A 24,916-nucleotide genomic window follows, 5' to 3' on the forward strand; every position below is an offset into this window, starting at 1 on the left:
TGCTGAAGCTACAGAGAGAAGGAGAAGACAGTCCCTGCTCTCAAGGAGCTTTCAGTCTGGAGAGACAACATGCAAACAACTAGGTACAAACATGGTACGGACAGGATACATTGGGAGTTGTCTCAAAGGGAAGGTGCTAAGATCAATGACGATTAGGATAACCTTCTTGCAGAATGTGGGACTTTAGCCAACACCTAAAGGAAGCCAGGAGGCAGAGATGAAGAATGGGAGAGTTACAGGCATGGAGAGACAGCCATTGAAAGAGCTTGGAGTTGGGAGATGGAGCCAGTGTCAGTGGATCAAAGAGCATTTCAAAGGGAGTAAAAGTGTAAAAAGACCGGAAAGGTGTGAGGGGGCCAGGTTATAAAGGGAACTGAATGACAAACAGAAGATTTTATGTTTGATCCTGGAGGTGAGAGAGGGCCACCAGAGGTGATTAAATGGGGAATGATACGGTCAGACCAAAATGTGATGTTTTAGGGAGATCATTTTGACAGCATATAATGTGGAGGATGAACTGAAGTGGGGAGACTTAAACAAGGGAGGCCAGCCATCAGGCTAGTGTAATAGTCCAGGCGAGAGGTGAGGAGGGCCTACACCAGGGTGGCAGCAGTGTTAAAGGAGAAGGGGGATGTAGATGAGATGTTAATGAAGAAGAAAATGACAGGACTTCACCACTGATTGGAGAGGTGAGAGAGTTAGGAGTTGAGGATGGTGGTGCCCTTGACTGTAATAGAGAAGTTAGGAAGAAGGGAGGGTTTGGGGGTATATGTAATGAGTGCACTTTTGCATATGTTGTGTTTAAGATGTCTATAAGACATCTAGTTCAAGATATCTGCTAGGCAATTGGAGATATGAGACTGGAGGTCAGCAGAGAGGTTAGGGCTAGGTAAATAGATCTGAGACTCATGTGCATAAGTATGATAATTGATAAATTAGCATCTATCATCTCTATGCACATGAGTCTCATAATGGCTAATGAAATTTGAAAACTATGGGAGCTGATGAGATCACCAAGTGGAATAGTATAGAGGAAGAAGAGAAGAGGGTTCAGGTCAGAGCCTTGTAGAACCCCCACAATGAGCAGAAATGACAGGAGCAGTAGTCAGAGAGTTAAGAGAAGAACCAGGAAAACGCGGTGTCACAAAAACCTGCAGAGAAATCAAAGAGAAGAAGGGTGATCAACAGTGTCAAAGGTTGCAGAGAGGTCAAACAGGCTGAGGGTTGAGAGAAAGACATTAAACTGATGATTAAGAGATCGTTAGTAATTTCGGAGGGAGCAGTCTTGGTTGAATGATGAGATCAGAAGACAGACTGCAAAGAGACAAGAGAGTGAGAAGAAAGGAAGTGGAGGCATCTGTTGTAGATGGCCTTCTCAAACAGTTTAACCACAAAAAGGAAGAAAGATAATAGTAGCTAGTGGGGATGGAAGGATCAAGGCAGGGTTTTTTAAGGATGGAGGAGACATTTTTTAATTTTTCAGTTACAAATTCTCTCCCTTTCTCCACCCCGTCTGTGACCCACTGTGATGGTAAGAAATATTATTCCTGTTACACATATGAAATAATGCAAAACATAATTTCCATATTAGCCATGCCCGCCCCCTCCCACCCCCAAAAAAAGAAAAATAAAGGAAAAAAAATACAGTTTGCATTTAGAGTCCATCAGTTCACTGGAGGTGGATGGCATTTTTTATCATGAGTCTTTGGGAGTTTTGTTGTCTTTGACAACAAAGTAAGTCTTTGACAATTTTTTATCTTTACAATACAATATTGCTGTTACTCTTTAGATCGTTCTCCTGGTTCTGCTTACCTCACTTTGTATCAGTTCATGCACATCTTCCCAGTTTTTTCTGAAACCATCCCCCTCATCCTTTCTTATAGCACAGTAATATTCTGTCATATTCATATACCATCACTTGTTAAGCCATTGCCTAATTGTTGGGTATCCCTTCAGTTTCCAGTTCTTTGCCATCACGAAAAGAGCTGAAGCAATTGAATATTAATGAGAGAATAGGAATGGTGGGGGGGCCGTGTACTGGAGAAGATGGGATGGAATGGGGTGACATGTGCATGTAGAGCAGTTGCCTTGGCAAGGAGAAGGGCCATCTCTTCAGGTGAGAGGAGGATGAAGGAGAAGATGGTGGCCACAGGCCACTGGGATGAGGAAAGGACAAGAGGCAGCACTCTGAATGGCCTCAATCTTTTTAGTGAATGAGGTAACATTCTTAACCTGGAGGTGAGGCGGGGTGGGCAGGGGCAGGAAGGATGTGAGACATCTCCATAAGCCACTGTGGTGAGTGAGCTAGTGAATTGATTTAGGCAGCTGTAATAGGATTGCCTTGCCACAGTGAGGGCCCAATTGGGATTATGTAACATAAACTTGTAGTGGCTCCAGTCGTCTTGGTTTTGTGATTTTCTTCAGCTTATTTCAGCAGCATGTTTGTAAGAGCAGAGGCAGCAGATAGTAGGAGTAATCCAATGCTGGATCTTCCATAGGTTAAGGTATCAAGGGGACTGAACCTTGCTCCATCCTCATCATGCCTGTACTCACGCTTAAAAGGCCTCATCTCCTTAGCTTAGTAGCATTGTTAGATGTTATTGTATCACCACTAAATAGATCCCTATAAGGGCCATATGTAGATTAGAATAGATTCTAAGAAAACAATAAAATGAGAAACTCTGGTATGTTGAGGTTAAAGCTTGGCTGCAGTTTCCCAGTCATCTGTTGTTTCCCTTATGTCCCTTCTGGCTGCTTGTCGAGGCATTCTTGAAAACTTTGATTCCTATTTGATATTTCTATACTTTTCCATTAGTATTAAAGAGGAGGCAGCCTTTCAAATAGTATACCTTAGAAGTAGGATCCCAGAAATATTTTTCCTTATTTCTCTAGGTCTCTTTCCCTCTTCTGTATTTGGGCACCTCTTCCTTAAGGATAGATTCCCTCTGTGTATGTTCAGCAGTGATTTATTTGGCAGCTCCTAATTAAGGTTGAGTGGGTTTTGTAGAGAGTTATAGGCTGCCTCCTCATGCTCCTGCAGAGTTTTGTCTTTTGGACATGCTTTTTTTTTTAATTTTAATAGTATTTTTTTTCTAATTACATGTAGAGAATGTTTTCAGCATTGACTTTTATAAGATTTTGAGTTCCAAACTTTTTTCTTCTTGCCTCCCCCCTCCCCAAGACAGCAAATAAAAGATTGGAAATGCTTTTTTAGCTATTCACTGGACTGAATTACTCGTTCTGATGCTCCTTGTGCATTCGAAAATAGTCAGGTTAGAGCTGTATTTTGTAGTGCCTAACCACTGTATTCTATTGTTTTTATGTTCAATCCCAAAACGGTTTTCTAGAAAGCCCCTTCCTTAAAAGGGAGAAAGCTCACAAAAGTTGCCTTCTCTCTGTCTCTCTTTTTCCCTGTAGTCTCTTTACTCCTATATTTATTTTTTCACTTGGGAGCAGAGATGGGAAGCCTACTCCGACCATATCATATACCATTGAGTTTTGTGTCCAGACCAACCTGTCCGTAATCTCAAATTGTAATCTTGCTTCTTGACATAACAGAGCCCTTTCTTACCCTCTTTCAGTGCACTGGCTCCTTACCTTTTTCTGTGGATCACAGTGTTCTTCTCTTGACAGCCTAATCTGAATAACAAGCCACGAAAGAAGAAGAAGAAGAAGAAAAATAAGAAAACCACAGTAGGAGAAACTCCGGTATGTTTGAGTCAAAGCTTGTGTGTAGTTTTGTCATTAATTACTGCTTCCCTTTTATCCCTTCTGGCTGCTACTTAAAGGAGTTTTGAAAACATTGATTCCCATTTTTTTTTCTCAGCAAGTATTCATTAAGTGTTTACTGTGTGCTAAGCACTGTGCTAAGAATAAATTAAAAAAAGGCAAAAACTATCCCTGCTGTCCAGGGGCATACACGAACAACAGTGTACATACAACATGTATGCAGAATGATTGGAAATTCATCTCCAAGGGAAGGTTGGGGGAGTGGAGGCTGGACCAGGAAAGCCCTCCTGTGGAATATGAAAGTTGAGCTAAGCCTTGGGAAAGCAGAGAAACAAAGGAGGTGGAGATGAGAGAGAGAGAGAGAGCTGCAGGCATGAGGGACCTACAGAGAAAAAGCATATCAGATGATGGAGTAGTGTGTATGAAGAACGTCAAGAAGATCAGTAGAGTATTTGCAGGGGTCGGAGAGGTGAAGAGATGAGGAAAATAGGAAGGACCAAGGTGGTGAAGGCTTTCGAAGCCAAACAAGATTTTGTATTGGGCCTTGGAGGTGATGAGGAGCTCCAGGATTTTATTGAGTGGGTCAGAGCTGTGCTATAGAAAGTCTTTTTTGGCAGCTGCGCGTAGAGTGGCCAGCTTTGGAGTGAGACATGAGGCAAGGAGAACCACTAGGAGGCTATCGCAATTATCTACTTGTGAGGGATGAGACACTGAGCCAGGCTGATGATTAGGTGGGTGGGGGGAAGGGAAAGATTGGGCAGACATGGCGAGGATGGTAATGACAGGATTTGGCAACAGATTATCTATGTAGAGTGGGTGCAAGAGGAGTTGGGGTGATGCTGATGAATGTGAATGGTGTGAGCCTCTGAGGGGGAAAGGCTGCACAGTGGCAGTGGAGAGGGAGTCTGGTTATGGCAGTGGGAAGCAGGGAATATGAGCAAAAGAACAGTCAGTGCTGCAGAGGGTGGCCAGGTCACATTTCATCAGCAGCAACCCAGGGTTCAGTGGGTGACAGAAGAAGGAAGTTGGTTAATTATTAAGCATGTATGCGTTCCACAGGGCACAGTGAAAAGGGATGGGCAAATCTGGAGTGGGACATTTGGGGGCGGAACTAAGGGAAGGGGGACAGGGTTTGTGGAGCAAGCAGTGGGGGTTGAGGAACAGGTTTTATACTTCAGCACCCTGGGGTTCAGAATCACTGAGTTGGGGAGTGTTTGAGGAATGAGTCCAAGCACAGTATCAGGGGGCAGGTGATTAAACTGTTCAGGGCCCTCCCTTGAGGTTCAGCCCCCTAGCAGGTGGTGGTATGTCCTGTGAGGCCCAGGAGGCCTGCTTCACAGTGGGCAAGAAGAGGTGAAGGTATGGCATGGGGGAGTCTAGACAGGAAGCAAGAGCTGGCAGTTACAGTTATAGGGTGTCTATTCTGGGAAATAGAGCACTGGAGACGACTTGGGGCCTCGATCCCAGGCTGAGGCAGGAGGCCCTATTAGTAGTATAATTTAGATAATTCTGAAACTAAAAAAAAGATTGCTTAACAAGGTTTGCTCTCTTCCTTGTTTCATGTGTTTCCTTTGGAAAATCAACAATCCTCTTACTCTGTTGCCTTTTTTTTTTTCCTTTTCCAATTTGTATTATACAACAGTTGACAAGCGGTTCTCCAGTGTTGATAGTTCTCACTGCTCCTGTGAACTGTACGCTCTCTGTTGTTTACTCTTCTGTTAACTTGGTGATTCAGTAGCAAGTGGAAATAACAATTTGTGTTCAGTTTATTGTCAGCAAATGCTTTTCAAATTAATGCCCTTCACCCATGGGATTCTAGGAATGATTCACTTTCTCCTGGCATTACAATTTTAATTTTATGTTTGCACAGTCCAAATCCCAAAGCTGTTTACCTAGTTCTTCCTCTTTAAAAAACAAGCAAAAAAAAACAAAACAAAACAAAAGCGGTTGATAACTAATGTGTTGAATGGTTCTTGGTGTTTTCAGGAAGATGATGGTCTCGAAGATATTGACAGCATTTTAGAGAAAATTGAAGTTACCAATGGTGTGTCAAATCAGACTCATAGCAGTGTCATCATGGAGAGTCGGCCTCTTCTCTATGTCGAGCACAGGTAACATGCTAATGGTGTGTTGTTGTTTTTTTCCAGACAGACTTTGCTGTAACAGAGAGTCCATCTGTTCTAGCAGGGAAACTGTACTTGGCGAGTGCTAGATTTATTTTGATATTTCTTGAAAGATGTTACTATAAAATGTGGTCCTTCATTTCAGATCACATTAATCAACCATTAATCTTTTAGGTAGCTATAAATTACTTATTCTAAAAACCTGCTGGCAGAGAGGGCAAATTAAATCACATAGCTCTTAATTTCCAAGTTTTTTTTGATGTATTCACTCTAATAGGAAAACAGATAGTTACCCACATGTTTGGGGTGAGTACCTGTTTCAATTGCATATTTATGAGTTAGCAAACCTTTCTTTTGGCTAATTCCTACAGTTATTCTTTAGTACAGTGTGTCTGGAGGCCCTCTAGACTGTGACTTTTGTGGCTCTTCCTAGAACAGAGGAGGTTTGGTTGGTCCCACATGGAGTAGGGGAGAGAATCCTGAACTGGGAGTTAAGATCTTATCATCAAGCCCTGGTTCTGCCGTTGAATAGTTGTCTGGACTTGAGCCTTCTTTACCCCATACATACATAAAGTTGGGAAAGGTTTTGACTACACAGTTTTTTTTTAAGTACTTTTTTAAAAAAATTAGAATATTGTTGGTATCATTGCTTTTTACATCATCTATATTTCTCAATCTCTTCTTCCGAAGGCTCTTTCCCAGAGAATTATCCCTTATTACAGAGAATAAAGAAGAGAAAACAATTAGGCATCCCCAGAGTCTGCCATTATGCAGCATTCTGCGTCCCTCCTACCTGTACCCCTCTGCAGGAAGTCAGGAGATACCATCTCATATTTCCTCTTTGGGGCCAAGCTTGGGCATTATAATTTCACAGCATTTCATTTTGGTTTTTTTGATGCCTTTTATCTTGATATCACAGTTTTTGGTTTTTTTTGAGGGGGTTCAGGGGATCCCTCTCTTCCTCCAGCTTAAACCTTTCCTCGAAACAAAAATAATTTAACAAAAACATCTTCAGTCTTTTTTAACTCTACCGTGCTAGTTACATCTGATTTGCCTTCATGAATTTCATTCTGCTTTCCCTAGGCAATATCTCTCACTTCCTTCTGTCTTGGTGCACATCCTCCTGCCTTCCTCTCCCCTGCTCTCTTTTCAAGGGAAGAAGTTGGAACAGTGTTGTTGTTTGGCACGACTGCCTTGTCCTCTCTGAACTGTAGGTTCATAGCTTATTCCTGCAGCTGCTACAGGGCATTCTGCATATAGGTTGAGGTGCAAGTAGCTAGTTTAACTTGTAGAGGCGTGCACGCTGATACTGATCTTTGGATAATGCTTGGATACAGAACTCAGCTCTCCTCTTCCCCTTTTTTCCCATCTCTCCAGCTTCGGGTAGATGGGGTTGTTTAGCTCACTCTCATCATCTTATTTTAACTGTTAGGGATGCTCTTTCTCCTGCTAGCCTGCCACTCTTTTAAAGATGTGGAAGATGTCTTTAACAATTGGACAGGTGATCTGCTTTTGAGAGGAGCATCTTTCTGCAGGTCACACACCTCCACCACAACACAGTGCACGTATTATGTAGAAGCTGTCATTCTGGTGTTTTCCCTGAAGCATGTGCCTAGCCTGACTACATGGCTGGCCCTGCAGAGGGCAGTAGCTTAGACTACAAAGTGAACAGGATTGCTGATTGATTGTTAAACATTTGTCAGTCTAAGGCCATGAGTCTCACTGTTCCATGGTTGTTTGGAGTTTAGGGATAAAAAAAATTTTCAGTTGTAGAAAAATTGCGCTTTTGTTTGTTGTCTCTTATTTCTGATTCTGTAGACACTTGAATCCGGAAACAGAGCTGAAAAGATATTTTGGAGCTCGAGCTGTCCTCGGAGATCAGAGGTGAGAACAAAGCTTGATATAAACTGAACTCCTTTAGCAGTATTTAAAACAGCTATTGACAAGAAATCATAGCATTCCAGAAGTATGCTGTGGATACAGAGGAATAGTATTTCTCTTCATTAATTTTGGAAAAATAAGTAAAATTATATAAAATTATTGAAATCCTTGGTGTTAGTATATGAAAGTCCTTAGAAGGAGATGGACTTGGCTCTACACTTCTTTTTGAAGTGAAAACGTGTATCTGTGTTGCTCATCTTTTATTATTTTTCCCCAGCTCAAGTTCTTAGACTCTGTGTTGACTTATTAGTGACTTATTAGGCATTCTGAGATTTGATGATCATGACAACCTAAGTCTGATGCCTAATCTAGTAGTACCTGTCATCAGAAAAGCATAAAGTGCCCAACATGGGTACAGCACATTTATTTACTTAGTCAACCTTAGGAGTGTTGGCAATTTAAGATTAGATTTAGACCAAACACTGTTAAAAAAAAATTAGTGGAAAATCACATCCCGGGTGAAATTTTTTGGTCAAATATCGAACAAGGCAAATACTACAGGGTATCTCAAAAGTCTTACTGCAGGTTAAGCTTTAATTGCTTATCTAACATAGCTTTAATAGCTTAAAACTGTACCAGAACTTTTGGGGCACCCCATGTTTTAGTCAGATCAATCAGGGAATCGAATCATGTTTAGATCAGAAAGAACCTCAGAGATCATCTAATGCACCCTCATTTTACAGATGAGGAACTGAGACCCACAGGGGTGAAGTGACTTACCTGATGTCACCCAGATAGGGAACAGAGCTGGCCTTTGAGCCCAGATTCTTTTTCTCCTCGTTCCAGGTCTTGCTCAACACTTGGCTTTTATAATGTTTGACATCAACATTTCACTTGATTTAACTTCTTAAAACAACTGGAGGTTTTGTTCATACTCCTAAATTCCAAGCTTTAAAATACTGGTATCATTTTTAAGGGAAGCTCTACAGTGACCACAAAGCTTTGTGTCTATAATGTTGCAACTCGTAGTGTGGAAGACTTACTGATTTTTTTACATATTCACCAGTGATTAGACAACTGAAGGAATTTGTCTCCAAAGATAAAACATTTTCTACGTTTTTTTTTAATCTGCAGGCCTCGGCAGAGACAGCGTCAATACCACCGAAGCACGTGGCTGACTACTCCGAAGAGCACCTGGCCCCGCTATAGCAAAACAGGTTGGGGCTTCATCAGGTTATGGTTGTGGGGTATCTTATGCCAGCTGTGGTCTTCATCATTGTCATTACATACTTTTTCTTTGGGGCCATGCTTGTGCTATGTAATTTTGCAACATTCATGCACGACGCTTTTCATGTGCATTATCCTGTTTGAGCTTCACAGTAGCCCTTTGAGTTTGGCAGGAATCATTATTCCTATTTTATAGGGGGAGGAAATAGACTCATTTAAGTAATTTTCCAGTGGTTAAGTAACTAGTAATTGAGAGTGCTGTAACTAGCACCCAGCTTTTCTTGTCCAGAGTTTTTTTTGCTGTATGGGGGGGAGGTGGGGAGGTCCTTGATGTTTTATATTAGTGTTGGGGAATGAAGAATATTTTAATAGCTTTCAAAGCACAAATTTAGGGTTAACCTTAACCCTGTGTTAAGACTTGAGAAACCCTGCGTATTTACTTTTCCAAATACCACCTGAAACAAGGTTTTGTTTTTAAAAATTAAGCTTTTTTGCCTTTGGAATTTTGCAGCATCGGAATCAATTTAGTTTTCAAGCCATTTGATATATAGTGAATTTAGCATAACTATATAGGAAATTCATTGTCTGTGTTTATCCCTAGGACAAGTTATGGCTGTGGACAATTTAGATTTTCTTCCCATTTATCACATCCTCCAAGCTTCTCATATTCTTATCAAAAATTATCTTTTGTGAGTTGCAGGCACTATCTATAGTATTTGGAAAGTTATTTGGTCTTTGTGGTATCCATGTGATAATAGTATCTTGTGTTAAGCTGTCCAAGCAGGGCATCCCTTGGGAGGAGATGGGGTTAAAAACTACCAAGCTGGGGGCAACTAGGTGGCACAGTGAGTAGAGCATTGGCCCTGGAGTCAGGAGGACCTGAGTTCAAGTGCAGCCTCAGACACTTGACACACTAGCTCTGTGACCATGGGCAAGTCACTTAACCCCAATTGCCCTGCTTACCCCCCCCCCAAAAAAAAAAAACAAAACAAAACTACCAAGCTGTTTCATAAGGGCAAGCCAAAGCTGGATTTTTTTCAGGTTGGTCAGTAGAATTAGGATTTTGTAAGTACCAGTTGACAGTGTAATTTGCTTATGAAAATTGAGCTATTGAAACCCATCTAACACTATCCTTGATAGAACAAGGAGAAAATGAGGTACCTTTCTCCCTTCTTTACTAAAAAAAAGATCTAAAACTCATATAGCTACACCATCAAACCTATCACCTCAAGGCAAAGAGGATGGTACTGCCTGTGCCCCATTCCATATTCCTCTCCCATTTCAGTATACTTTTTCCATGACTTTCCCCCCTTCAAGGTTGTCCTTAGATGTTCATTTTAGCCACATGGATACAGTTTTGGGATGAGAGCATGTGTTGAAATATAAGCACCAACATTCCCATCTTCCAACAAGCTTGCACACATTGTTTCTAAGGCAGTTCGGTGCCATTAGTTTTATATTCAGGTTTCTGAATCAGATCCATTTACTGTATTTCAGAATATCACCACTAGTTTGTTTTTTCTAAAGCAGGTTATGTACGTGTAAGGGAGTAAATTATTCTATAGATTTAGACTAAACCAGTTTAAATTAAGTTTGGTGATGTTTGAGGAATGAATTTAGCTCTGACTTTAACTTCTATATTTTATCTAAAACAAGCATTAAAACCCTGGAATTTAACGTTGACAATACAGATTAATAGAAGTTCTGCCAATAGATTTTAAAAATTCTCAAGAAAAAGCAGGCCTCATTAATTTTTACTAACCATAACACTATTTCTTATTGCTGAATTAATACATTTAGCTTTGTGAGTGTTTGCGATGTTATAACCATACTAAAACTGGCTAAGATGAGCTTGGTTCACTGATAGAATTTCCACTAATTCTAGGTATTACAATGCGAGTGCTGGAGTCAAAAAGGGGAGTTCAACACTTCACATTTGAACACCACCGAGAGTACCAGCAGGTTCAGTTCCAGTTCCTAAATGCAGTGGAGTCCATGGACCCAAATAATATCGTGGTATGTTTTGAAGAGAGTATGGCTACTTGAATGTACAGTCCATCCTATTGGGCCACTGTCATGTTGTGGTAACACCCCACTATGGCCAAAGGCAAGAAAGTAGAGGATAAGTTTTCAAGCCAGTATGAGAAATAAGAAAGCTCCTTTGTGTGAATCCTTTAAGCTGAGGAAATGGGAAATGATTATATAAATAAGTGTGAGATGACCTTTAAAGACAGGGTTTAGCTACCAGCTGTTCTATTTTTAAACCTTTTTCTTTGGAAGAAAGCATAGTTATTTATTAGCATTTTAGTGGAACAACTTCAGCATTGAAGTTTTATGAAATGTGCCCAGTTTTCTTAAATTTCACAGGAAAATTTGAGACTCAGGACTGAAGTTGAAGTGATATGGATACACTGTTCAGGATCTGAAGAATTAAACTCAAAAACAAACTTTTCAACAATCTCAGGCCCATATTACTGTTAAAGATAGATCTTTTTACAGCATGATTTCTTTTCAGGGTGGATTTTATAAGCTGATTAGGTGCTAGGTAGGACTCTTGAAGTAGAATTGATTGAAATTGAAAGTGTCACAGTGCCCTGCCCTTGTTTCTTTCCTTCACATGACAAGTTATCATGTTGGTAAATACCAGCAGAGAACCTTGCTTGTAGTGCAGGTGTGCCAGTGAGAAATATAGCCTGGTTTTAAGAACTCTTGAATGCCCACTTGCCTCTGAGATCCAGAGGAACTTCTGGAAATGAATTTATCTACATACTCTGACCCAGAGGTGGGGTACAGTCTTTTGACTGAGTCCAAGTTTTACAGAATAAATCCTTTTATCAAGGGAATTCATTCTGTGAAATTTGAATTCAGTCAAAGGGCCACACTTGAGGACCTAGAGGGCCACATGTGGCCTCAAGGCCACAGGTTCCCCACCCCTGCTTTGACAGCAAGGTTGGTCCAAATCTTGTCACTGGGAACCTTATGAATTGAGGATTTTTGATGGGATGAGAAGAAGCCCGAATATAATCACACTTGTACTCTAGAGGGGACAAATTTCAGAAGGTTCAGAAAAAGGATAGGTAGAACCTCTGTGGACAGATGATTTACAAAGGAAGTAGGTCTAGAGGGGCTGGGATTCTCTCAAGAAAGAAATTCTAAAAAATGTAATGAAAAATAATTTTGGTGAGGAAATGGAGCTGTCTGAAGAAACTAATGTGATATATAGATAACACAGTTCTGATTTTTTAAAAGATGTTCAGAAGATGGAGGCAAAGGCAGGTAGTAGAAAATGATTCTAAAATCCTGAAATGATTTTGTAAGAACAGTGTCAGGAGCACTGTAGCTCAGAATAAATGGAGGCTGGCAAGGAAAGCCAAGGACAACAAAGGTTGGGGCGGGGGGTTTTATTTAATTTTAAACCTATTTTGGGAGCAAAAGAATATAGAAGGGTGAGATACAGGACCAGATGGATGGTCCTGTGTGGAACAATCATAACTGACAACAGGAAGAAGACAGAGCTTGCTAACTTTTATTTTACTAAGAAGATCTTTGGATTAGAAAAGAAAAAATGGCTGATAGGGATTTGATATCCACAACAAGTACTTAGATAGAAAGAGGGGACTTAGCTGTCTTTGATTAATTCAGTTGAGTAAGCCTAGAAGAACATCCCACCTGCTGAAAGAATTGGCCATTGTGATTACTGAACCACTGTAAGAAATCTTTGAAAGGTCACATTGTGCAAGGAAGATGCGTAAGGACTGGAAAAGCTTGAATTTTGATCCAGTTTTTTAAAAAGGGAAGAGAATAGAGTCTAAGGACTCTATAGAGTCCATAGGCTCTCAAGCTGGATTTTTGATTTGTGGCAAAATTTTAGTACTTATTTTTGAAAGGGTGGTTAACCTCTTGAAAAGGAAACATGAAGCTCCAGCGTGGCTTCATTAGAGCAGGTCAGGCCCATCTACTTTTGTTTCCTTTTTTGGAAAGGTTACTAGCTGGTATATCAAGGCAGTATTGTAGAGATAGTTTACTTGGATTTTAGCCAAGTCTTGTGGACAAGCTGGAGTAGTGGGGCTAAGAGACTTCACAATTAGGTGAGTTCTGAACAGGCTGAGTGGCCGAATGAAAGAGCAGCATGAACAGCTCGATTGCAGCTTGGAGAAGGTCTCCAGTGAAGGCTTGATTTGCAGATGAGACAGCACTAGGAGGAATAGCTAAAACACTGGATGATAGCTAATGAGCTAAAACAATCTTGACAGGCGGCAACTTTGTACCAACAGAGTCTTGTAAGAAGAAATTTAATGAGAATAAAATAAAGGCTTAGATTTGGATTAAAAAATCAACTTCACAAGAACAAGGAGTTTGAAAAAGATGTGTGAATTTTAGTGCCCTGAAAGCTCAGTATGAAACAGTGGTATGATAACGACAGCCAAAGAGGCCAACCTAATCTTTCGTAGCATTGAGACAGAAAGGCCAGGACCAAGATAGTGATAGTTCTCTGATGAGATCATATCTGTAATGTTGTGTTCAACTCAGCCTCCCATCTCAGGAGGGACATTATCTGATAAACTGGAAAGCATTGAGAGGAGGATAATCAGTTCGTGGTGAAAGGCCTTGAAAGTGTGACATGTGAGGATCACTTAGAGGACTTATTTGAAACATGTTAGCTTTATTCAAATATTTGGAAAACCATTAGATAGAGAAGATATTAAATCTTGGCCCCAAAGGTCAACTAGGGGCAGTGGGTTATAGAGCTCTCTAGAGATAGAGAAGTCTGCCTCTGGAGGTAAGCTGTTCCCCCATGATAGTAGTCATCAGGCAAAAGTTGGATGACTGCTTGTTGAATATGTTGGAGAAGGGAATCTTGTTCAGATGTGAGGTGGACCTAAATTGCCTTTGTACTCTCTTCCCTCTTAGAGATTCTGTGATTATCCTCTAATACCAGGGCAGGACACCAAGTCCTCCTTCTGGCATATATAAACTGACATAAATGATGGAGAGATGAGAACTACCAGGTATTTTTTGAGTTCCTGATGAATTCCCTTATGTGAGAAAGTTTGAACATTCTGTAAAAGGAATAAGAACCTATTGAGTGTTTTCATTTGTACACTCAAAGGCTTAATTTCCAAAGGAGAACAGTTAGATTAAGTAGCATGTGTTTGTTATCATAGTCAACCATCTCTCTTCCCCTGTATTTTCAGCTTCTGCTCCAGGGAAACCCTTATCACATAGACTCACTGCTCCAGCTCAGTGATGTTTGTCGACTCCAGGAGGATCAGGAGATGGCTCGTGATCTTATAGGTAAAAGTTAGCAACAACTAGGACAGCTGTCACCTTGTGGGGGCAGAGGAAGATTGTAAGTTTTTATTCCTGGCTTGGTGTGCAAAAAACCCATCTCTTCCCTCTTTTAAGAGCATTTTAAGTGGCAAGAGAAGTGGTTTCTAAATCAGTAGGACTGGAAAAGCTTGAATTTTGATCCAGTTTTTTAAAAAGGGAAGAGAATAGAGTGTAAGGACTCTATAGAGTCCATAGGCTCTCAAGCTGGATTTTTGATTTGCTGATTATTTTTGCCAAGATGGAACAACAGGATAAAGTGCCCTTGTTTTGACATCCTTGAGCTAACAGTGCTTTTGATAAAATCATTGAGTCAAATAAAATATCATTCCTTAAGAAACTTAAACCTGTCAGTCTCTCAAGTTGTCACCCTATACCTAGCCTCCCTTTCACTGCCAGACTCCTAAAAAATAGTTTGTACTCTTTGTAGCTACTCATCCCCATTCTCTTTTGAACTCCATGTAATCCGGCTCCCATTCCCACCACTCTACCGAAACTACTCTCTCAACGGTTATTTGTGACCTTTTCCATCTTCATCCTCACCGAAGCTTTGGACATCCATCCATTACCACTGTACCTTGTGGATAAGTTCTCCTTCCTTGGCTTCTATGACGCAGCTCTCTTGATTTTTCTCCTACCTATTTGATTGTTCCTTTTCAGTGTCCTTGGCTTGATTAGCAGGCATCTCATGCCCCATAAGCATGGGTGTGTCGCCTATGACTCTGTCCTTGGCCATTTCCTCTTTTTTGTTTTCAGTGATGGTAATGGACTTGGTTATTAGCTCTATGTAGATGACTCCTACATTTCTTTATGCAGTCCCTAATATCTCTCCTTACCTCCAGCCTACTGTATCTCAATGCCTACTGGACATCTCCACTTTGATGTCCTGTCAGCAACTCATATTCAACATGTTCAAGAAATAACTCATCATCTTTTCTCTTAAACATTCCCTTCCTCAGGACTTCCTGTTTATGTTGAGAGTACCACTGTCCTTCCCTCAGATACGCGCGGGTGCACACAGATACACACACGCACACGCTCTCGCTCGCTCTCTCACTCACTCACTCATTCTGTTACCATAGCCTATTCAAGCTTCACAAATTCTCTTGTGTCCATTCCATTCTGTTCACTCACGTAACCTCCATCTTAGTTCAAGCCTTTTTCTCTCTTTCCTGGATTGTTGTAATAACTCCTAATTCTGTCTTCAGTCTCTACCCTTTGCCAATCCATCCTCCTCACAGCTTCTAAAATAATCTTTCCTGAAGCATAGGTTAGTATCTCAAAAACCTTAATTGGCTTTCTTTTGCCTCTAGGACAAAAGGCAAACTTCTTGGCCTAGCATTAGAAGCCGTCCATGCTCTGGCGCCTCCTTAACTCTTTAGACTTGGAATGCAGCATTCCAACCAAACTGGAATGCTAGCTGTTTCCTTAACCCTGCATTCTGTCTCCTGTCACGTGACATTCTGCTGTGCCTGGCATGCACTGCCTCCTCTCTACCTGTGACAATCCTTTCTTTCATCTCAGTTATGATGTCAAGTCCTCCATGAAACCGCCTCTTACCCCTTAAGTAGCCAATGTTTTTCTCTCTCCTCAATAATATTCAATTATCATTGAATAAGAATAGAAAGACTATTACACTTAATCTGTCAAATATTTTCTCCAGTTAAGCTCCTTGATGGCTGGAACTGTTTCCTTTTTTCTTTACAGCATCTAGCACAATGCTTTGCCCAAAACAGTGACTTAACAGATATTAAATTGAATTTAAGTTTAATTGACTTAGTCACACTGAGGGAATTGCATTGATGAATCCCACTGGGTGATTGTAAAATGAATACCAAAGAAGCCCTGTCTTACTGTCACAGGCAAGTCAGGGGGTGAGACACAAGCATCTTGGTTTTCTATTTCCTGCCTATACATTCTGTTAGGGGGCGGGTGGTGTGTGTGTGTGTGTGTGTGTAGCAAATTAACCCCTGCCACAAAGGACTTAGGTGAACATTATGAAAATGGCTCCTGATAGCTTTTCTCTTGTTTTTAGAGAGAGCTTTGTACAGTTTGGAATGCGCATTTCACCCTTTGTTTAGTCTCACCAGTGGAACCTGCAGACTAGATTATCGCAGAACTGAGAACAGGTTAGTGACTTCTCATTTTTGTGTTTTTATTTTGTTCCATAAACTTAGATCCAAAGATCTCTAGATCTCTAGATCATGAAGGTCTGTTAGCATATTCACGAACTACAGGTTGTGAAAGAAGCCAAGTGTGTATCTGTCCCATAATGGAGTGTATTCACAAGAAGTTCTGGCAGAGCTGCTCCCCATATTAAACATAGCGCCCATTCTACTAGAACCAAAAATAAAGGTCAGTATTAGATAAGTAACAAGTGACTTTCCTTGTTTCTTTGCTTTTAAATTCTGGAGTTGAGACTTCTAAGGAAAAAAGAATGAAATTTTTGAGGGTCAGAAATCAGAACTTTGTGTCCCATTGTATAATATAATAAGGTCTGTAACTTGCTTTACCCAACATATGTGAAATACTGAATACTTAACATTTCTGTACCCTTGACAATTTTGCCTGTCCTTTCACATGCATTATCTTATCTGATTTTCACAACAACACTGTAAAGTAAGCAGAGCTAGATATACTGTCCCTGTTTTTTTAGACGGAAACTGAGGTTCTGAGTACTTAAGTTATATGGCCAAAATTTCAATGAAACTATCTGCATAATCTGTTTCTTTCTCTAGAGCTTTCTACCTGGTTCTTTTCAAGCACATGATGTTCCTAGAGAGGAGAGGCTGTCCCCGAACAGCCCTGGAATTCTGCAAACTTATCCTAAGGTAAATGTCTGTTATTAGGTTCCATAAGCTGCTTTGCTGTGACATCTAGCTGTTAACAGCTCGGTCCATATACAGGCATATGCCAGCCTGTAAGCACATTCGAGTCATGAGACACCCTGTGTTTTCAGCCTAACTGTACATCATTTCAGATGGTTGAAGGAACTCACCCTGCTAAGGAGGAGTTGTACTTTGTGAATTTCGTTGCAACTTAATTTCTTGTGCTGAGATCATAACAGCTTCTTTCTTTTGTTCTTTTGCCCATTTTCCCTTCTCTTGGAAGCCTTGATCCAGACAATGACCCCCTCTGCTTATTGCTGATCATTGATTTGCTGGCATTACGAGCCAGGGATTATGGATTCCTAATACGTATGTTCCAGGAATGGGAGGTGAGTTGTGAGAATTTTCAAATCACAGAATTTTAATACTTGAGAGGACTCTGGAAGTCATCTAGTTCAACCCCATGAATCATGAGTGAATGACCTTGGAACGTTTTTGAAACTTCATTCTAGCCTCTAATTTGATGTTGTCATTGTCAGGGAATTCACTCACTCTTAAAAGAATTAATTCTATTTTTGGAAAGCCCTAATTGCTTGAAAGTTTTTCCTCATATTGAGTGAAAATCATCTGTTTCACTGTAATTTTTTTTTTAACCAAGTCCGAGTTCTATTCTCTGGAACAACACAGAATTAAATCTAATTTGACTGTTTGGTTATTGCCATCGATGTATGAGAAGACTGGTGTCATCTCTCTCTCAAACTTTTCTTCTCTGATTAATCATCCCCAATTCCTTTAAGCACTCTTCATAAGACATACTTTCCAGTTCCTTTACCAGCCTGATTATCTTCCCAGACATACTTCATTTTGTCAGTGTGCCTTAAAGTGTGGAGCCTGGGAAGAAATACAGTGCTTTGAGTGCATTCTGACTTAAGCACAGTATAGTGGAGATAATCCCTCCCTTGTTCTGGGCACCACTTATTAAACAAAGCCTAAGATCGCATTAACCTTTTTCACAACCTATATTTGCTGCTTGTTTTTGATGACTATCAATTAAAATTTATTAATTATTTCTAAAAATTTTAAATTCCCTTTTAAAAAACTTACCAAAAAACATAAACATTTCACTGTGGAAAGGGCACATTAATTCTTTTTCACAGGAACTGCAGCCCCATCCTTTGTGAATAGAATTGATCCTTCAAACTCAGAACTTCACATTTTCACTCTTAAGTATTGTCTTGTTAAATTCAGTCCATTCTTCTAGTCCTTCAGAATCTTTTTTCAGTCGGTTAGACAACATATTGGCTATGATTTTGCTAAGTATGTCTTCCTCGAGTGAAAAGAGGTGATCATGTCCTCCTATCTAAGGGATTTGTCTTTCTTTCTCTTTTATTCTATCTTCCTCTTTCCTTCCCTCCTTAAAGTTCTTTTATTTGCCTGAGCAGCTGAATTGTCAAGAACTATAGCTTCTCAATTTAGACAGTAGATGAGGCAGCATTATGTGGTAGCTGGAGGGCTGGGTCTGCAATCAGGAGGGACCTGGGTTCACATCCCAGCGTGAGCAAATCACTTCCCATCTCGGAGCCTCAGTTTCCTATCTGTAAAATGGAGGTTGGTAATACTTAGAGGGAATTTTTTGGCAAATAATGTTACGTCAGTTTTGGTCATCGTAGTTAAGCCTGCCTAATGCTTCTCCCTGCCCCTTAACCAGTCTTCTGCATCTCCTCACACTCCTCCAAGTTCTTGTAGGCTCCATTATTAAGCCTTGCACATGTTTCTAGCATGTCTATTTCTGGGCATTTTTCCAGGAATTAAACAGCATGAGGGAGTGGAGTCTGACAGCCATAGCTGCTTATGAAGTTAGAAGGGACTTAAGATGTCATTTAGTTCATCTGTCCCCTGAAGCATTAATGTTATAACATCCCATTTTGAAAGGGATGGGGGGAACTTGACTCCCTCTTGAAACGGCTCGTACCTTTGTTAATAATTTTTATTGGTAGGAAGGTTTTTCATATATTGAATGAAAATATGCCTCCCTGTAGTTACTTCTAGGGCCAGACAGAACAAACTTGATCCCTCTAAATAACAACCTTTCAACTATTTGAGGACAGTGGTCATATCCTTCCTTAGATTTTTTTCCAAGCTTAAATCGTCCCAATTCTTTCAACCAGAATTTAGTTGGCTAGTTGAAAGTTCTTCACATCCTGGTCATCTTTCTCTGAATGCATTGCTGCTTAACAGTGCTTTTCCTATAATGTGGTGCTGAGAGCTGGACAGTTTAGCAGTCCAGTTGTGTCTCAGAGCTGAGTCATGGGAATCATGACCTCCCTCATTCTGAAAACTAGACTTTTTTTTAATGCGGCCTAAGCTCGGGTTGACATTTTTAGCATCTGTAGCATGCAGGTGACTTGGAGTGTGCTTGCATTTTAGGTCTAAGAACTTTCCATGTGAATTGCAATCTGGCTATGTCTCCCCTATTCTGTATTTGTATACATTTTTTGTTTTACCCAGTTGCAGGATATTTTATCCTATAAATTTTATCTTGTTGAATTTGACCCATTATTCTGGTTAGAGGCTTCAGCCTACGTGGAGAAGATTTTCATCATAAAAGCAGAGTAGTAAAATGTTTTTGTTAGCCAGTGTGGAGCCCTTTCTTATGTCTGCTAAAGAGGCTGAACCATGATAGCATAATATACTATTGGTTTAACATGTATTTATTTTCACCTCCTTCAAGTCAAAAATCTCATTTCTTTATCATTTATAGAGTCATCGAAACTTGTCCCAGCTCCCAAATTTTGCTTTCTCTGTTCCACTGGCGTATTTTCTTCTCAGTCAGCAAGATGATCTCCCGGAGGTTGAACTGAGTTCTGCAAGGGAGAATGCATCTCGCCTGATCCAGCAGGCGCTCATCATGTTCCCTGGCGGTAAGTTTTAGTAGCTCTTCAGTAGGCAGGAGTGTAACATGCCCAGCAAAGGGCCACACTGGAAGCTAAGCTCGCTAGTCAGGAAATCCTAAGCAGGGTTCCTGTGAAACAAGCCATAGCTGCTTTATGCCTTAGAGGCAAACCACCCTCATGGCTTATTGGGTGCAACCTTAAGCCAGCACCTCCTGAATCCTGAGATCACAGGAAAGAAGCAGGGCTTTTTATTCTGTCGAGTCCTATATTATTATTTAAAATGAAAGTGGCTTCAGACTTGATTTTCTGAGCATGTTCATAGTCCTCAGTAGTGCAGCTAGTTTTTAATAGGGCATGATATCCTCTTTTTCTTTTAATTTTTTTTTCAGTTAAGCATTTTTTTTCCTCCTTCGCATCTCCCCATCCTTCCCATTGGAAAAAAAAAGAAAAGCAAAACCAATTTCCAGATTGGCCATGTCCAAAAATATGTCTTGTTCTGCATATTTCACTCATTGCCTGTCAGGAAATAGATGGCATTCTTTATCATCAGTCTTTCACAACCATAGCTGATCATTGCATTAGTCAGAATCTTTGTCTTTCTAAATTGTTCATTTTTATAATGTTGTTAGAGTATAAATTGTTGTGATTCTGTTCACTGTGTATCAGCTCATACAAAACTTTTCAAGGTTCTCTGGAACTGTCCCCATTTACAATTTCTTACTTCATAGTAGTATTCCATTACATTCATCTACCATAATATGGTCAGCCATTCTCCAGTTGACAAGCATCCACATAGTTTCCAGTTATTTGCCATCACAAAACTAGCTGCTATAAATATAAGACATTTTCTTTCTTTGATTTCATCAGTATTATTCTAGTAGGTTTTTTTTTTGACTGGGTGAAAGGGTATGTACAAATAGTAATTTTTTGTGTATAGTTCCAAATTGCTTTCTAGAATGGCTATGCCAATTCATAGTTCCACCAACGGTGCTTAAATAGGTCTGTAATTTCCTCAGCCTCTCCAACCTTGGCCATCACAATTCATAAACCATTACTTGTTTTTAGCTATTCCCCAGTTGATGAGCAGCCCCTCAGTTTCCAATCCTTTGCCCCACAAAAATAGCTGCTATAAATATTTTTGTACAATTAGGTCCTTCTCCCTTTTCTTTGATGTTTTTGAGGTACAGACCCAGTGGTGGTATTGCTGGGTCAAAGAGTATGCCCTTTGGAGGACATAGTTCAAGCTCTTCTCCAGAATGATTAGACCAGTTCACAACTTCACCAGTTGTGCATAAGTGTTCCTGCTTTTCCACACCCTCCAGCATTTGTCATTTTCCCTTTTTTGTCAGCTTAGCCAGTCTGATGAATGTGAGCTGGTACCTCAGACTTGTTTCAATTTCCATTTCTCTAAGTAGTGATGTAGAGCGTTTTTTTATATGCTTATTGATAGCTTGAATTTCTTCCTCTGAAAACTGCCTGTTCATATCTTTTGACCATTTATAATTGAGGAATGGCTCTTATTTTTGTGAATTTGACTCATTTCTGCATATGTTTTTGGAAATGAGGCAAGAGAAACTTGTTGGACTGTTAGGTATCTGTAAGAAGGGCCTCCTTGTTAGTGGAGCTGTCATTGAGACTGGCAGCTGAGGAAAGGAGGTAGCTGCCACTAGGATGCTCCAGTGGGGAGGGGGGCACAGAGGGTGAGAGAAGAGAAGCCTGAGAGTTAGCGAAAGCTCAGGGGGAGACAGGGTCCCACAACTAGGGTGGAAGTCATCTACCCCATTCAAGAAAAAGCCAAAGTGGCAAGGGTGGCAGGGGCACCTTGAAAAGGGATGCTCCCCACCACCTGAGTCTGGCCAGCAAGCATGTGTCCATGTATTCACATATCTACCCACCCACCTTCTCTCACTTTTTCATTCTCAAGCCTACTTTAACAAAAAGCCAGACATGATACAAACCTCAGGCAGCTTAAGCCTTCTTACTTTCTTTTGGTATGTTTTCTGTTTCATATTTTGGAAGAAAATATATTACTACCATGGAAAATTTCTCATAGAACCCTATTTACCTTCCATAGACTTCCTGGTATGAATTAAGAAACATTTTGGCAAGACTGATCAACCAAACACTGATCATGGAATTATTTAGAAGTTCACTTCCTTGTGACTGAGCTCATGGCCGGAGGACAGAGCACCTTAGTGAGGTGGTGCTGTCAAGGGCTGATTCCTCTGAGTACACATGGAACCTTGAAGAGGTTGGGCCTGGGCGAAGCAGGAAATAATGATGAGCTTCTTTACTGGGATGGCTGGTTTGAGATTCAGACAGGATTTGGGGTGCATTGAAATGGAACCACCTCATATTTTCTTCAAGTGTGATGTAAAAGGCTATGGTGATTCTGGCTGGGTCCCTCCCCCTCCCCCAAGCCAGCGTTTCCTGGCCTTGCATCATTAGCCTCCTCTAGGACTAGCACAGCCATCCATTGACTGATAAAATTTGTAGTGGGTTGTAAAAATCATTTGGAAATTTTCTTGGTCTGAGTGCATGTTTCAGAAAAGCGTGCACAAAATGGCCTGTTGTAGGATAAGGTCATTATTATGGTCACTAGAAATTTTTGTAGAAAAGTGAGTTTTTAAAAACAATTCTATATGTTCCCTGTGGAATGTTGTACATATATTTCATATACACATGCAAAAGGTGACCTCTAATCAAATCCTGGGTTTTGTGCCTTGGAATCAGCTTAATTTCAATGATTTGACCATAAGTCTTAACTCTCTTTTGTGGATAAGAGGATCTGAATTTGGCCTTCTCTAAGAGACTCACATGCTGTGTAAGTTTTCTGTTTTAGCAGTTTTCTTGGGTTCTTCAAAATCCATCAGGACTACAGTCATATCCGTGCCAGATAAAAGGCAGCTATGTGATACAGTGTGCTTTGCCTGCTCTCAGGGAGCCTCAGCCACTTACTAGCTAGCCATGTGACATTGGGCAAGTCATTTAACCTCTATTTGTCTTAATTTTCTCATTTACAAAAATGAGAATAATAATAGTACCTAGCTTGCAGAGTTGTCATGAGGATCAGTGAGGTGGGTGTGGGGGTCATGGTCGTGGTCGTTAAAGCAGTTAGAGCAGGGCCTGGCACATAGTAAGAGCTTAAATGCTTATTTACTCCCCATGTCATCAGCAGAAGGCACAAAGATGAGACCATTAATTTTGTCTGTGTTTCATGGAAGGATCCGACTCTGTTTTTAAACAAAGAGAGCCAGATTTATGGTAACTTCTGATTTAAGCTGTTCTGTCTGCTGTTTGCCATATTTTTTATTTTACTTAAGTAGTTGTGTGACTGGAAATGCCTTACAATGTTACTGGGAAGACATTTGAAAATTGTGTTTTCTCCTTCTGGCATTGGTTATTTACACATTACAGACCAAATATGTGGCCAGCCTAAGAAGCCCCACAGCTAATCAGCTGGGAAAACATGTCTTTAGGACAGAGCAAGGCTAAATGAATTCCCATGATGCCAAGCCAACAGATGAAGTTTCCATGTAACAGGGTTTCAGAGAATTAGCGCATCTCATGTGACACTGGTTAGGCAGAGTCAGTGGGGAGCTCAGTGCCAACCAACACTGCTTTTGACCAGTCCTGGAAAAATTCAAACTGTCCCATAGCTTACCAGGCACATCTTTCCTTATGGTCCACGTTGCATGCATCTTGAAACTAAGCATAAGATCTATATGTATGCTGAGTGCATGTTCTGAAGGCATCATGCAGCACCTCTAGTCAGGGATGTAGAAAGGGACATCCTTAGCAGAACATAAGGAAATCCTTGGGGTTTGGGGTATCCCGAGCAGTCTTGGAGGCTTACAACCTTCTCCCCTCACAAACAACTAGACAAGCATTGAAGTGGGTACAGGCTGTTCCTCCCCCATCAGGAAGGAAGGGAGCACGTCTAGGTCTTTGTCTTACAGACTGGCCACATATCTCTCCGCTCTTCTCTGTGTTGCTGTCCACTTGAGGGCATTTAACTTTGGTTAGAGAGAGATCCAGGAGATTGGCTGCTGCTACCACTCCCCTGCTGCTGGTGGGGGAGCTTGTGCGTTCAGCCTCGAGGGACGGGTGGTGACTACAGGCTCAGCAGTTCTGCCTTTCCCTTGCAGTTCTCATGCCCCTGCTGGATCGCTGCAGTGTGCGCCCAGACTCTGCGGTTTTAGCTCATCCTTTCTTTGGACTCAGTACTCAGATAAGGTAAAGGAAAATGGAATTCATTGCATGCTCATGATAATCTGAGGCAGAATGGCAAATGTTTTTCTTGTATATTCTCTCTTCCTCATGGCAGCTGATGATGTGCTAGGAGCTTGTGTGATGACACCTGTCAGAGGGTGTGTTTAGACAACACCTCCAATCTTCCCTGGCTGCCAGGAGAGATGTGTATATCAGTATACCATTCAGAAAACTGGGAAAAGAACTTAATTTAAAGATACTACCTATATCACTTTGCATTTGCCCAGCTGCTTTTTCATTTTGGATAAGTGGTATGGATCTTGCTATGGTTGCTGTTTTGAATAAGAAAAGGAAAATCTCAGGAGCTTTGGGTCAGGCAGCATCCAAACTGGAAACAGGGTTATGCACCCAGCTAAGCCAAAGATCTGTTTGGCATACTCAATTCAGTATATAGCTTATAAACTGAATTTAGAAATCATTTAAAGTAGCCAGGCTGAGCATTCTTTGAACCTTCACCTGTACTCATGCTGTGGTGGTGGGGACAGAGCTAAAGTTATAGGGTGAGATTCAAGAGTGGCAGGAACAGAATTGAGGTGTTCTGACATCCAGGACAAAGCTGGGTTCTTGTCCTTAGCTAAATTTCCTTGTATGATGATGCCAACAAAATGCTGTTAGTATATTCTTAAAATAAATC

The 24,916-nt window shown here is 40.8% G+C and overlaps 1 protein-coding gene across 1 annotated transcript in view; it reads left to right on the forward strand.

The window, feature by feature from the left end:
* TCF25 (transcription factor 25) overlaps positions 1 to 24,916 on the forward strand; it is a 50,044-nt gene that overhangs the window by 9,594 nt on the left and 15,534 nt on the right. Inside the window, exons 3-13 of the mRNA XM_036748093.1 lie at positions 3,634 to 3,708; positions 5,716 to 5,840; positions 7,671 to 7,736; positions 8,868 to 8,950; positions 10,846 to 10,976; positions 14,156 to 14,255; positions 16,324 to 16,417; positions 17,027 to 17,119; positions 17,400 to 17,505; positions 19,878 to 20,037; positions 24,159 to 24,246. Coding sequence (XP_036603988.1) covers positions 3,634 to 3,708; positions 5,716 to 5,840; positions 7,671 to 7,736; positions 8,868 to 8,950; positions 10,846 to 10,976; positions 14,156 to 14,255; positions 16,324 to 16,417; positions 17,027 to 17,119; positions 17,400 to 17,505; positions 19,878 to 20,037; positions 24,159 to 24,246 — 1,121 coding nt within the window. The remainder of the gene's footprint in view (positions 1 to 3,633; positions 3,709 to 5,715; positions 5,841 to 7,670; positions 7,737 to 8,867; positions 8,951 to 10,845; positions 10,977 to 14,155; positions 14,256 to 16,323; positions 16,418 to 17,026; positions 17,120 to 17,399; positions 17,506 to 19,877; positions 20,038 to 24,158; positions 24,247 to 24,916) is intronic.

The sequence above is a fragment of the Trichosurus vulpecula genome, chromosome 3 (genome assembly GCF_011100635.1).
Source record: "Trichosurus vulpecula isolate mTriVul1 chromosome 3, mTriVul1.pri, whole genome shotgun sequence".
Taxonomy (NCBI): Eukaryota; Metazoa; Chordata; class Mammalia; order Diprotodontia; family Phalangeridae; genus Trichosurus; species Trichosurus vulpecula.